The 13,695-nt window shown below is 52.9% G+C and overlaps 1 protein-coding gene across 8 annotated transcripts in view; it reads left to right on the top strand.

Moving 5' to 3' along the window:
* Positions 1–13,695, top strand: part of DTNB (dystrobrevin beta) — a 171,105-nt gene that overhangs the window by 91,228 nt on the left and 66,182 nt on the right. For all 8 annotated transcript variants that reach the window (XM_082047694.1, XM_082047692.1, XM_082047691.1 and 5 more), the window contains 3 exons: positions 4,397–4,482; positions 8,031–8,144; positions 9,626–9,722. In XM_082047694.1, the coding sequence (XP_081903820.1) occupies positions 4,397–4,482; positions 8,031–8,144; positions 9,626–9,722 (297 nt within the window). The remainder of the gene's footprint in view (positions 1–4,396; positions 4,483–8,030; positions 8,145–9,625; positions 9,723–13,695) is intronic.

Here is a 13,695-nt window from a genome sequence, read left to right as displayed (position 1 = left end):
GGTGCCACGGTGCTGGTCCGGTGGGTGCTGGGCCAGCCGTCCCGTGGCTCCGTGGGCTCCGTGAACCCACAACCCGGCGCCTGATGCCCGTTAAGTGCAGGTTTTACTGTTCTTTGGCAGTTTGTTCCAAATCAGGGGGATGGAGGAGTGAACTCCTTGCAAATCTGGCTTCTTGTGGCTTGATTAAACTGTTGTTAAATCCTCTGCTACCCTGTTTCCCTGAAAATAAAACAGGGTCTTATATTAATTTTTGCTCCAAAACGTATTACTTTTTTTACGTATATACCTGCCTGGACACTGTTTAAGTTCCCTTTTTTATGAACGGTAACTAGGGCTTATTTTTGGAGTAGGGCTTATATTTCAAGCATCCTGAAAAATCACGCTAGGGCTTATTTTTGGGGTAGGTCTTATTTTGGGGAAAACAGGGTATCACTCAAAAATATATATACTGCAGGTAGGTCTGAATGCTCCTTATTACAAACAGCAGCCTGAGGGGAGGTTCCAGAAATGGATCTCTCACTTTTACTGGCTTGCTCATAGGAAAACTCAAGAACAGTGCTAGCTCTACTGCTCCTATGTGATAGTAAGGATTTTAAGCAGATTTTATGATCATGGTCTTAAGAATTTTCCTGCTGGGGGGGCGGGTGCTTGCGCTGGGCTGGTCTGAACCACTGCACACTCCACTGCGCTTTTCAACTTCAACAATTTAGCTTTTAAATTATTAGTCCTCAGCTCAATAAGCTTCAGCTTTGGTCTGGCTGCTGTTTGGTCTAAAACAAGAGACTTATGATGCAGTTCACTGTGTCGAAAAGCCCTTTTCCTTTTCCAGCTCTACTGTACTTCAAAACCCTTTTACCCTGGATAAACTCTAATGGTTTCTGTGATGTTTGGGGGTTTAGTCGTGCTATGTTATTTCAGAAAACTGGGAACTGCATCCAGTAGGGCCAAGCAAAGATCGTATAGGACGGTTGTCCTCCTCGGGTACCGCGTCCCTGCTGACAAGGACAGCCCAGCGGACAAAATGCTGTGAATTCTGTTCACGTTCTCATGCAGGTGTGAAGATGCGGTTTGGGGTCTGCGGGGGTGTTGAGGGTGATGTTGGAGGTGGTCGGGGCTCGCGCTGTCTGCGCTCAGACCTTTGCGGGAGCGGAGCAGGAAGGGCCGTGGCCCTGGTGCTGCTGAACCTGGGACACGAACCATGGGGATGAATCCTGCGAGACAAGCGGTTCATACCCGCCCGGTGAGGTGGAGCACACACCGAGCGTGCTGACTGGGAAGTGAATGGGTTGGTTGGTTTAATTACAGAGGTTTTGAGAGCCACGGGTCGCGGTGAGGACAGGCACCTCTCAGCGAAGTGAACAGCAGCGTGCAAACGCTCTACTGGATTCTGTCTCCTGCATTTACGAGGAGAACAGCGCTTGCCATCGCGATGCTGTGCCGTACACCCAGGGCCCTTGTGCAGGCGGTGACGGTGCCTTTGGTGTGATGAGTCTGGGCAGACACCAGAGCAGCGGCTACAATCAGATTATTCCTTCCTGGTGTTCAGAGCAGCTCGGTCTCTGCAGAAATATGGTCAGTCCTACCAGCATCCAACATGAAGCCCAGCGTGGCGTCTGTACATTGGAATGACGCCTCGTACTTTATCGTTATCTGCTAATAGTCGCATTTAGAAGATACATTTGAAACACTCACCTCCATAAGAGGTAACACAATACTCATATGAATTTAATTTGAAAGCCTTAGATCAGGAACAGGTCCCACACCGTGTCCACCGGCTTCTCAGTCATTCTCCACAACCCTTTTACCCTGAGCAATATTTCCCCTCACCCGTGAAACTGGATCTTTTCGGAGGAGCAAAGGGCAGCTGCGATCTCTGCAGAGGATGCGCCGGGGCTGGCTGAACTCCATGCAACGGACCGTCTGGGCTTGAGAAACGTTGCGACGGAGCTTCCCAGATCCGGTGTCCAGTGGAAAACCCTTCACCGGGACGTCGCGGTGTTATACCGACTGATCCTGTGAGCAGAGGAACCGCTGCGACATTTTCGGTTGCTCAGATGACTTCCCGGCACGCTGGGCGCTTGGAACCCAGCTCTGGTTTGGGGGCAGAACGGCAGATTTTGGCCAAGTGCCGCCCAGTCGTGCTGCGTGAGACAACCAGGCTATGGGAGCGGGAGGCCCCTTCCAATCCCAAACATACTGTGATGCTGTGAAACAGCTGGAGATAAGCACAGCGCTTGAGCTACCGGCAAAGCCACCCAGAAATACAACACCAACATGAAGACTTCTTCCGCCAATGAAGGAACTGAGAGAGAAAAAACCTGAGTTCTTGGTTAATTGTAGTTTTTTGTTACTGAGAATGTGTTGGTCAGTTATTCCATTAGTTTCTATGAAATAATGTGTTTTTTCTCACGTGTCTGTGGAGGTTTATAAAGCGATAGGAATGGAGACTGGTAACAAGAATGAGAAAAGGGAAAAAAGGAAGAGCGATAGAGAAAACCTGATCAAAGAGCTCGAGCGGCGGTGGGACAGAGAGGAGGAGTCAGGTCTGGGGGCGATACAGGGTAAGGGAAATGTGACCTGAATGGAAGCGGAAGAGATGGGTGGTGATTGATCCAAATCGCCGGGTGTTTAGTCCACAAGCCTGAGAATGGCAGAGACCTCGGGTATCTTACATTTAATAGAAATAGGAGTTACAGGACGTTTTGAGGGTATTTTAGAGGAAAAATTAGGGGTTTTTTAACGTGGGAAAAGGAGGAGGATGATGATGGTTTTGATAATGATGATGATGATAATGGAGGAGAACGTTCTGTTGGCCATAGCACAGGAGCCAGTGCTCAGGGGAAGGTCCAGCTGTGGATGGAACCAGAAGACGATGTGTTTCCAAACTAGATCTGAACAGAGAGAGAAAGCTCCCCAGCTTGTTATCTTAATAGGATGCAACCTATTGTTTCAAACCATTTCTCCAATTTATCAAATAATTTTATATTTGGGTATGTTATATATTTTCCCTTGTCCTGTGGAGCAGTAGGAGCTCGGCACTGTGTGCTCTGCAGGTGTAAGAAGCAAATATTTGATTCTGTGACCCATGATATTAATGAAAATATGGAATGGTTCTAAATCTAAAAGAAAGGCTGTAAAAGCCCCCAGGAGGCTGTGGAAAGCGTTGCTGAGGTGGAGGGGTGTTGTGTCCACACATCTGTAGAGCTCCATGTAGGCTGTTTCCCAGCCTGTCCTCTGGGTATTGACAATGGTTTGGTCTGTGTTTGTCCCGGGCGCCGGGTTAAGCTGGGCTGTCGCGGTTGGTTCTGTGTCAGCGGTGCCGGTGCCAGCTGTGCGGGCAGCCTCTCCCGGCCCTTACCCAGCTCGGTGCGTTCGGACACGAGCGCAAAGTTTCCGAGACGCGTCAGGTTTAGTTGAGCACCAAGACCTAAGGACTCTGGTGGATTTCCTTGTGCCCCAGCCACTCGAAATACCCGTGTTGTCTTCAGTCTGGTTTTTCTAATCTGAGGTTTTACCCCAAGGCTGCACGTTGCGTGTCCTGGACACTCCGTGGTTTTTGATCTTGGGCCGCCAGAAGGATGGTTGTCACACAAGGGTTGGGGTTGGAAGGGACCTCTGGCGATCGTCTGGTCCAGCGCAGTGTTGAGTTGCGCTAGAGCAGCGCCTTGGGGTGCACCTGGAGAAATGCACCGAACCAGCACAGAACCCTGGATTCCTCCCTCTCACCTCTTGGTTCAGATATCTGGAGTCTTCACCGTCCAGCCCAGCTGCCAACCGCTTCTCCCAAAAGCTGCAGATTCTCGTCGAAGGGCCAGGTCCTTGTGGTAGTGCTGGAAAGTGTCATACAATTGTCACATAGATTGGGACTCACTAGGAAAACGTGTCTATTCAGCAATCTCAGCTCAGTTGATTCTTTTGGGGGCTTGAGAAAAGTTCTATTTTCCAGAGGCAGTGACCGTGTTTAAAAGTAATGTCTGAAAACCCCGTTCATAAGCTACAAGTTCTTCCAAGCTGGCACATGGGAAGGTTGATGTTTCACTAGAAGACGTTCTGGTGAAGGTACGAGTGCATCTCTCCCCAGGGAGGAACAGACGGGTGCGGTGCCGTGTTTTCTGAAGGCCTTTGACAGAAAGGCAGTTGAAGTTCTTGGGGTGGAGGGTGAGGACGATGACCAGGTCCCCCTTTCTGCAGCCGCCCACCCCAAGGTGGGGCCGGGCCAGCTGTAAAACCACACTGGGCTCATCCCGCAGCGCGGCGGAGCTGTTTGCACGGGTTTCCATAGCTGTAAGTGCCGTTCCGCGGTGTTCAGGAGATACGGGGCCGCGTCCAAGCCGTGGTGTTTGCGGTAACAGGTAATGGATGTTCTGTCTGATTGTCTCTGTTCCTCTTCCACCAGCCTCGCCCACCAGCAGACCTGGGCTTCAGCTTCGATGCCAACAAACAGCAGAGGCAGCTGATAGCAGAGCTGGAAAACAAGAACAGGTAAGAACGGCTTTGATCAGGATTGTTTTGGGAAAAACATTTGCGGAGAGAAAAGCCTCCGGTCTTGTTTTTAACCTGTTGTATGACAGTAATGGGATTGCTTTTGCAGCTCCCGTTGCGAGGTGTGGCTGGCTCATGGAGCCGGCGGCTCCGCGGCCGCGGCTGCCGTGCCCTCGGTCCCCGGGGAGCACGTTGATCTTCTTCGCTGATCTTCTTCAAACCATCTTCCCCGGCGCGGAGCCGCCTTGCTCTGCTGTGCCGCCATCTGCGAGCCCAGCGACCCGCTCGCAGCGCGATGAGCCGTCCCGGTGGAGCAGGGACATGGATCGGCTGCTGCGGTGCAGCGAGCAGGCGGGAAGGGTTAGTAGATGGCCTAGTGGTTAGTAGATCGAGAGAGGTCCTCCTTCCCCTCTACTCCGCCCTGGTGAGACCACACCTGGAATCTTGTGTCCAGTTCTGGGCCCCTCAGTTCCAGAAGGACAGGGAACTGCTGGAGAGGGTCCAGTATAGGGGAACAAAGATGATTAAGGGAGTGGAGCATCTCCCTTATGAAGAAAGGCTGAGGGAGCTGGGGCTCTTTAGTTTGGAGAAGAGGAGACTGAGGGGTGACCTTATTAATGTTTATAAATATATAAAGGGTGAGTGCCATGAGGATGGAGCCAGGCTCTTCTCGGTGGCAAAAAATGATAGGACAAGGGGTAATGGGATCAAGCTGGAACACAAGAGGTTTCACTTAAATTTGAGAAAAAACTTCTTCTCAGTAAGGGTGGCAGAGCCTGGCCCAGGCTGCCCAGGGGGTTGTGGAGTCTCCTCTGTGCAGACATTCCAACCCGCCTGGACACCTTCCTGTGTAACCTCATCTGGGTGTTCCTGCTCCATGGGGGGATTGCACTGGATGAGCTTTAGAGGTCACTTCCAATCCCAAACATACTGGTATACTGTGATACTGTGAAGGCCGGGCTGGGAAACAGCTCGAGAAGAATGAGCCTCTTTTTTCCTTTTGCTGGAAGACAAATCTGAAGAAACAGGGAGGCCTGGGAGAAATAGATGGGCTGTAGGAGAAGGTTTCTGTCTTCTAGATGTGACCTGATGGTGTGCGCTGGCAGCCCAGAAACCACCGTGTCCTGGGCTGCATCCCCAGCACCGTGAGCAGCGGTTTGGGGGGATCCTGCCCCTCTGCTCCTGTAGTGACAGGACAAGGGGTGATGGTTTAAACTAAAGGAGGGAGATTCAGGCCGGACATGATGCAGAAATTGTTTGTGCTGAGGGTGCTGAGAGCCTGGCCCAGGTTCCCAGAGAGGTGGTGGCTGAACCATCCCTGAGACATCCCAGGCCAGGCTGGACGGGGCTCTGAGCACCCTGAGCTGGTGCAGATGTCCCTGCTATGGCAGGGGGGTTGGGGGATATTTAACAGTCCCTTCAACCCAAACCATCCTGTGATTCGATGATTCCTGTTGCTCCACAGGGACCATTAAGAGGTCACTCTGTTTTTATCACAATATGGCATGTGCACTCACCTGCTGCTTCCGCAGCCGCGGTTTGAGTTCTTGTGTCTCTGGCGCAGGTCCCGGGAGGGAGCTGCTCTGCAGGTTGGGCCGTGGAGGGGCTGCAGCCCCGGGTGACACTGCGGTGCCCGGTGACGCGGTGGCCCTGTCGCCGCGCTCGTGGCTCCCGGTGCCCCGGCTCAACCGCCGGTGCGGCAGAGCTCCCCGCTGGCACCGCCTCGGTACACACACTTCCTGCGGTTAGTTTGGAGGAGAACCGGCTCCTGGAGAGCAGGGGACAGCCCAGCCCTTGCAGCGGGGAACCAGTGCGGCTTCAATACGCTACCAAGACACTTTGCGGGTATTTGAAATTATTCGTCGAGATCACCGATAAGGGAGATCTGAATCAGCGCGAGCGTGAAACCTTGCAAGGGAGCAGCTCAGCGGTTTTAGGGAAGAGCAGGAGGGGGAGAATTAGAGATTATAATCTTCCCTCTCGGAAGGCTTTCATTTCCACTTTAATGAGCGAGTTCTTGGCTGTCAGTGCTCTGCTCCCTCGCCTCCGGCTGCACGGAACGCAGCTGCTGGCTCATCGCCTTCCTCTGGCGAAACCTCCGCGCTCTGTGTCTGTTCCAGTCACTAGTGGTGTTCCCCAGGGGTCGGTGTTGGGTCCAGTCCTATTTAACATCTTTATTGACAATTTAGATGAAGGGATTGAGACCATCATCAGCAAATTTGCTGATGACACCAAGTTGGGAGGGAGTGTGGAGCTGCTGGAAGGCAGGAGGGCTCTGCAGAGGGATCTGGACAGACTGGAAGAATGGGCTGATTCCAATGGGATGAAGCTCAACAAGGCCAAGTGCCGGGTGCTGCACTTTGGCCACAACAACCCCCTGCAGCCTCCAGGCTGGGCACAGAGTGGCTGGAGAGCAGCCAGGCAGAAAGGGACCTGGGGGACTAATGGACAGGAAGCTCCACATGAGCCAACAGTGTGCCCAGGTGGCCAAGAAGGCCAATGGTGTCCTGTCCTGTATCCAAACCAGCGTGGTCAGCAGGACAAGGGCAGTGACCCTTCCCCTGTGCTCTGCACTCGGGAGGCCACACCTGGAGTATTGTGTTCAGTTCTGGGCCCCTCAGTTCAGGAAAGAGATTGAAGTGCTGGAGCGGGTCCAGAGAAGAGCAACAAGACTGGGGAAGGGACTGGAACACAAGCCCTATGGGGAGAGGCTGAGGGAGCTGGGCTTGTTTAGTCTGGAGAAGAGGAGGCTCAGAGCTGAGCTCAGCATTCTCTAGAACTACCTGAAGGGCAGTTCTAGCCAGGGGGGGATTGGGCTCTTCTCCCAGGCATCAGCAATAGGACAAGGGGCCATGGGCTTAAACTCTGCCAGGGGAAATTTAGGCTGGATATTAGAAAGAAATTCTTTCCAGAGAGAGTGGTCAGGCATTGGAATGGCTGCCCAGGGAGGTGCTGGACTCACCGTCCATGGAGGTTTTTAAACTGAGATTGGACATGGCACTTAGTGCCATGATCTAATAAACGGACTAGAGATGGACCAAGGGTTGGACTCGATGATCTCTGAGGTCTTTTCCAACCCAGTCCATTCTGTGATTCTGTGTTTCTCCGCGCTGCTGTTTCCCGTGTTCCCAAGCCCCTGGGATGCGAGTGGGACCCTCCGCGGTGCCGGCACGGCCGCGGGTGCTGCCGGTGCCGCGCGGAGCCCCGACAGCCCGCGCACCGCAGGCTGTGCCGCCAACGGAGCGTCTTCCTCTTCCAGCAGCTCTTTAGCATTTTCCACATGAAGTGGTTGGGAGACGCTCCCCGCCTATGGCACTGGAGTGATTTCCTACTTCTCGTTAAGTACTAAATCTCCTGTGTGTATTACAGCACTTTATAGGACTGCGCTAACCGACCTGTCTTGGGTTTGAGTTGGTGCCAGTCAGACCTGGACTAAACTGCTGAGCTTAGGCTGGAGACTGACAGAACGTGCTCCAAGGGCTGTAACGGTGGTGAAGAGCAGGAATTGACCTCGTTCCTCCTTGATCTTCCCTCTGTCATTTCTGTAGGGAGATACTCCAAGAGATCCAGCGTCTGCGGCTGGAGCACGAACAAGCCTCTCAGCCCACCCCGGAGAAAGCCCAGCAGAACCCGACTTTATTGGCCGAACTCAGGCTCCTACGGTAAGAGAAGCATCTAAAGCTCGTGTGTGTTCGGTTCGGGGCTGCTCAGCACAGGACGCAGGTGTTGTTGGGGAAAGGGAAATATCTGCACATCCCCAACCACCTGCAACTCTTCTTTAAAACAGCTCAATTCTCAAGACTGACAGCATATTGCAATCTGCCTGGATTTTTTAAAGTGGGTTTAGAAGTAATTAAAAATGTCTCTTAAAGTTAATTCTGTTTGTGTAGTTCAGAAGGCTGTTTGTAAAGAGTCTTCCAGGTTGCTACCCACTTTGGCTTCCTGCTTAGCCCAGAATTCTTTCACTCTTTTATTAATGTTTCTTTCCTCTCTCAACTGCTTTTGCCACTGCCGTAGCTCTTGTGTTTCGCTGTCACAGCGGACCCGGTAACCTCTCCAGAAGGACTGAATTATTAGGCTTGCTGCTGCTTCTGATAGAAGGAGAGACAGAGGAACTGGTGGCCTAGGATGGTCCTTTAGCCAGTCGCTGACAAAAGGAATGGAAAAGAATTCTGTGAATGACTGTGTAGTCGTCCGTGCTTTCCGAACCACGTAGGCACAAGTGAATGGTGTTTCGTAGCTCAGCGGTTTTGGGGTGCGGTGTGTGCCCGTGGTCTGTGATTTCCACCGGCACCACCAGGAAAACAAGCCACACACACCGGATTTGATAATATGTAGTGCCTTTAACTTTGCATTAATACATCGTTATGTCCACAAAAATAACGGTAGATGAATGAATGAGCCTTTCTAGTCTGTTTGGGTTAGTTGGTCTTTGCGATTTCCAGGGCCCAGCATTTCTGAGATCATAGAAGTTACTGAACTTCTGACATGTTGGCAGCTTGTCTGAATTTCTCCTTAGATTAGTCACTTCTTTATTGTTGTCACTTTAAAATAAAACCGCGCAGTCGCATTGCCTTAAATATCTCAGAGATGGGCATCTAGAAATACAGTGGGTTTGTGATGCTGAGAAAGGGAAGGTCACTCGTTATCTCTCTGGTGAGCTGGTCCTGGAGCAGCAGGTGTGTCAGAGCTGACGGTCCCGCTGCTGGACAGAGGAGCTGCCGAGTCCCCGTCCGGACAGCTGATGCTTTGCCTTTGCAGACACCTGCAGCCTTCTCTCCTCCGTCCTGTCTGTCTGTCTGTCCTGCCGCGGTTCCTCCGCGCCGCTCTGCCGGCTCTGCAGGATGCCTTGGGCTAACACTGAGCAGGGTCTTAAAAGGAGGGAAAAATGGGCTTTTTTTGTCCAAATGCAGTGCTTTGAGAAGGGGGTCATGCTGCCAAGGTGCTGAGCGTGGCTTTGGGGATTTTCAGTGAAAAGCTCGACTGTCATCAATAGTTGTCATGGTCATTGTACTGTGCTTTGCTCTGGGAACAGGGGCGACTGATGAAAACCCAAGACGCGGTCCTGCGGTGGATTTCCTGGAGGGGTTGTGCAATATCCACAGTTCGTTTTCTGACTCTCTGTTTCGTGTAACCCGAGCAGGCAGAGGAAGGACGAGCTGGAGCAGAGGATGTCTGCGCTGCAGGAGAGCCGCAGGGAGCTGATGGTGCAGCTGGAGGGGCTCATGAAGCTGCTCAAAGTAAGTCAGAAACGCCGCACGTGCTCCTCCCCGCACAGGAGCACCCGGTCGCTGCTCGGAGACGCCTCGTTGCTGTCGTACCCTTACAAATACCCCGTGAGAAACAGAGGGAATGTGCAAAGAGTCATTTCCTACTGGCTCTGCATGTCGGTGCGGGTGGTCAGTGGGTTTTTGGGTTCATGTGCTGCTGCTCTGGTTCAAATAGCAAGAACCCGTCAGGTTCGGAAGGCTTTACAGGAGTATGAGATCTGGTGCTCAGCGCCTGGTGTTCGGGTGCCGGTTCCGTTCCCCCAGCTCTGCCTGGGACGTGCGCAGGGGCTCTGGTGGCTGCGGTGCCGCGGTGCTGGGCTCACCGGTAACACCGTGGTGGCGAGGGTCTGCTTCAGAGCATGGTGGGTTTGGGCCTGAGCCGTAGGATACGTTATGGTTGGGCTTTCTGATGAGGGCCCGTCACTTTTTTCATAGAGCCCTGCTAGAGTTGAGCTCAAAGTTGATGACCGCAGCCTGAAATATTATTATGCGTTCATTCTCTCTGGTCTTTGAACTGGACAAGAGCCGCTCCATAAAGTGAACGGGAAAGCATTGTCCTTACTCAGAGGGGTTCTGGTCAAAGACAAGATGCAGTCAGATGCAGCAGAACATGGCAGCAGGGGGGCGAGATGGCAGCGGCAGCCGTGGCAGCAGCAACCCCGGCGGCAGCGACCCCGGCGGCAGCCGCGGGGCTGCGGATCAGCCACGGGCACATCCCGGAGTGCCAGGAGAATTCGGAGCTTGTCTGCGCTTGCAGGTGATGATGAATTCACGTCGGCTGTCAGCCCCAGCGCCGCGCTCGTCAGACCGAGCGTGTGCTCTGGAGGGGACTGTGCGCACAGGGCTGCGATGGAGCGCTCTCCAGAGGGGCTGCGCTGCCTCATTCCCCTGGGCAGATGAGCTCATCGGCAGTATTAATAGTTGGGGAGTATTTTTTTAAGTCAGCCGTTCTGCATACTGTAATTTTTTCCCGTTCAGCCTGTTAATGTCTGTCTTCTAAAAATATTGAAGACGATCGCTTGCTAAATTCACCTTGACTTCTTCAGAGCCTAATCCTTTGTAAGTTGACGTGTGATGTCTCTGAAAATGGGCATCCAAAACTGAATTACAGTTTTGGGGAAGGGTTAAAAGCTGTTGTGGCAGAAACATTTGGATTCTTCGTGGGTCAGGTGCCCGCAGGCCGAGCATTTTCCTTGCACATGTTTGAGGAGCCTCTGGGTAGCAAAGTCAGTGTGGACATCTGGTGAGCAGCTCTGGCGCCAGGGGCTCCGCGCACCATGGCGGTGGCAACGCACTCAGTGGCCTTCGCAAATTAGGTCTCCCAAACACAACCTGCCATTGTGTCCTCAGGGTGTCAGTGCCACCGTCTCCTCATGGTGTCAGTGCCACCGTCTCCTCATGGTGTCAATGCCACCGTCTCCTCAAGGTGTCAGTGCCACCGTCTCCTCATGGTGTCAGTGCCACTGTCTCCTCATGGTGTCAATGCCACCGTCTCCTCAAGGTGTCAGTGCCACCGTCTCCTCAGGGTGTCAGTGCCACCGTCTCCTCAGGGTGTCAGTGCCACCGTCTCCTCAGGGTGTCAGTGCCACCGTCTCCTCAAGGTGTCAGTGCCACCGTCTCCTCCTGGTGTCAATGCCACCGTCTCCTCCTGGTGTCAATGCCATCCTCTCCCCAGGGTGTCAATGCCATCTTCTCCCCAGGGTGTCAGTGCCATCCTCTCCCCAGGGTGACGGGCCGTTCTGTGACAGGTCTGACTTGCTGCTCTCCCACCTGCAGCCCAGGTGCGATTTCTTCCTCAGACACGCGGCTCCGAACCTGTGTGAGCCCAGCACGCCCTGCCGAGCTTTCCAGACTTGTGCAGATGTCCCTGTCATGGCAGGGGGACTGGGGGAGATTTAATGGTCTCTTCAGTCCAAACCATCTGTGGTTCGATGGTTGCAGCAGAGGGAAGGAACCGTAGCTGACTCACATGTGATAAAGTCATGTTTTTGGGACCCATTTGCTAAGTTGAATCATGCAGTTCAATTCTGAGGTTGACAGAAACCTTAATGACGTGTTGTACAGAAGCCTCGCTTAGAAACTGGCTCTTACTAGGCTTTCCATTTTTAAACTCAGTATCTTTTACTTATCTCCCCCAGTTCCCAAGCTTGTTTCAAAACTGTAAGGGCAGATTGCAGTGGATGTAAGGACAGTGTCCCTGGGGACGGCGGAGCGGGGCGTGGGAGCTGCTGCCTCCTCCGCCTTGGAGGTTCTCAGCACCAAACTGAACAGGGCTCTGAGCAACCAGTCTGAATTCAGCTGACCCTGAGACCTCCCGAGGTCCCTTCCGGCCCAAGTTATCCCGGGAGCCTGTGCCTGTTGCAGCCATTTCGTTCTCCATGTTGCATAATGCGGCTCTTTGCATTTCCCGATGAGCATCCTCCGGAGCCTGGCAGATTCTCGCTGATTAAAGCGTCTTCCAGAAAGACATCTGCTCCCGAACCGGAGAAATCAGAAAGGGAGAATTCGCTGCCAATGCTAATTTGCTCGCACAGTTAAAAAATTGCACCTCATTTTCCATTTTGGTGCATTTTAGGTTCGGTCTGCGCCCGCTGGCTGTGGCGTGCGGCGCTCCGTCCCATGCGCGGAGCAGCGCTGCAGCGCCCTGGCTCCCCGCGCACATCCTGCTCCTCGCCGGCTCCGGGGGCTGAGCCGCGCGCGTCCCCGGGCTCCGCTCCTCTCCGCGCCTCCCTTGTTTGTCTGCTCTAGACTTTCAATATCAGCTTTTTAACTGGCAAAACCAAACCGTACGTTGAATTACAGAATCACAGAATGGACTGGGTTGGAAAAGCCCTCAGAGATCATCGAGTCCAACCCTTGGTCCAACTCCAGTCCGTTTATTAGATCATGGCACTAAGTGCCATGTCCAATCTCAGTTTAAAAACCTCCAGGCCGGTGAGTCCAGCACCTCCCTGGGCAGCCATTCCAATCCTGACCACTCTCTCTGCACAGAATTGCTTTCTCATCTCCAGCCTAAATTTCCCCTGGCAGAGTTGAAGCCCATGACCCCTTGTCCTATTGCTGATGCCTGGGAGAAGAGCCCAATCCCCCCTGGCTAGAACTGCCCTTCAGGTAGTTCTAGAGAGTGCTGAGCTCAGCTCTGAGCCTCCTCTTCTCCAGACTAAACAAGCCCAGCTCCCTCAGCCTCTCCCCATAGGGCTTGTGTTCAGGTCCCTTCCCCAGTCTTGTTGCTCTTCTCTGGACCCGCTCCAGCACTTCAATCTCTTTCCTGAGCTGAGGGCCCAGAACTGAACACAATACTCCAGGTGTGGCCTCCCCAGTGCAGGTACAGGGGAAAGATCACTCTGGAATTGTTCTCTGAGTCTCAGCGTCGCCGCAGAGTCCCGGTTTTGTTTCTCCTCATTGCTTTTGTGCGTTTCCGCAGCGTGGGAGCCGGTGGAACCGCCGCTTGGCCAGATCCGACCCTGTGCAAAGCCTCTGTTTATTCTGTGTGATGCTAACTGGTTAATGACACCCTATTACAAGCTTGGCCTCCAGGGGAACTGCAGATATGGAAATATATTACATCTGTGCGGTTCCTTTAGAAGCCAAGCTTGTAATACATTCATATAACAAAATGAGATTTATTTGGCAAGATCTATTTTCCATGAAGCTATAATGCTTCACATGTTACTTATTAGTTGTATCAGCATTTCTGTTACTTGGAATAAATTAATGACAGGGCAAGATGTTTGTGCGTATTTGAGTTCTTACCTCCCTTTTTGAGAGTGAGTGCAGCACGGCACGTTCCAGTCCTGGGCGTTCCAAGATGTGTTACAATGAGCTCCCCTGGAGCGGTAACTCCTCATGTGAGGATCTGAGGAACCCCAGCCGCAAGTTCCCAGCCTGCTGGGCTAAAAACATCATTTCCAGGAGACACTTCTAAACACCTTTTCTCCTGCGC

Source organism: Streptopelia decaocto (assembly GCF_964273445.1).
Source record: "Streptopelia decaocto genome assembly, chromosome: 3".
NCBI classification, from domain to species: domain Eukaryota; kingdom Metazoa; phylum Chordata; class Aves; order Columbiformes; family Columbidae; genus Streptopelia; species Streptopelia decaocto.
The sequence above is the reverse complement of the archived record's forward strand: the minus strand, read 5'-3'. Positions and strand labels throughout refer to the sequence as shown.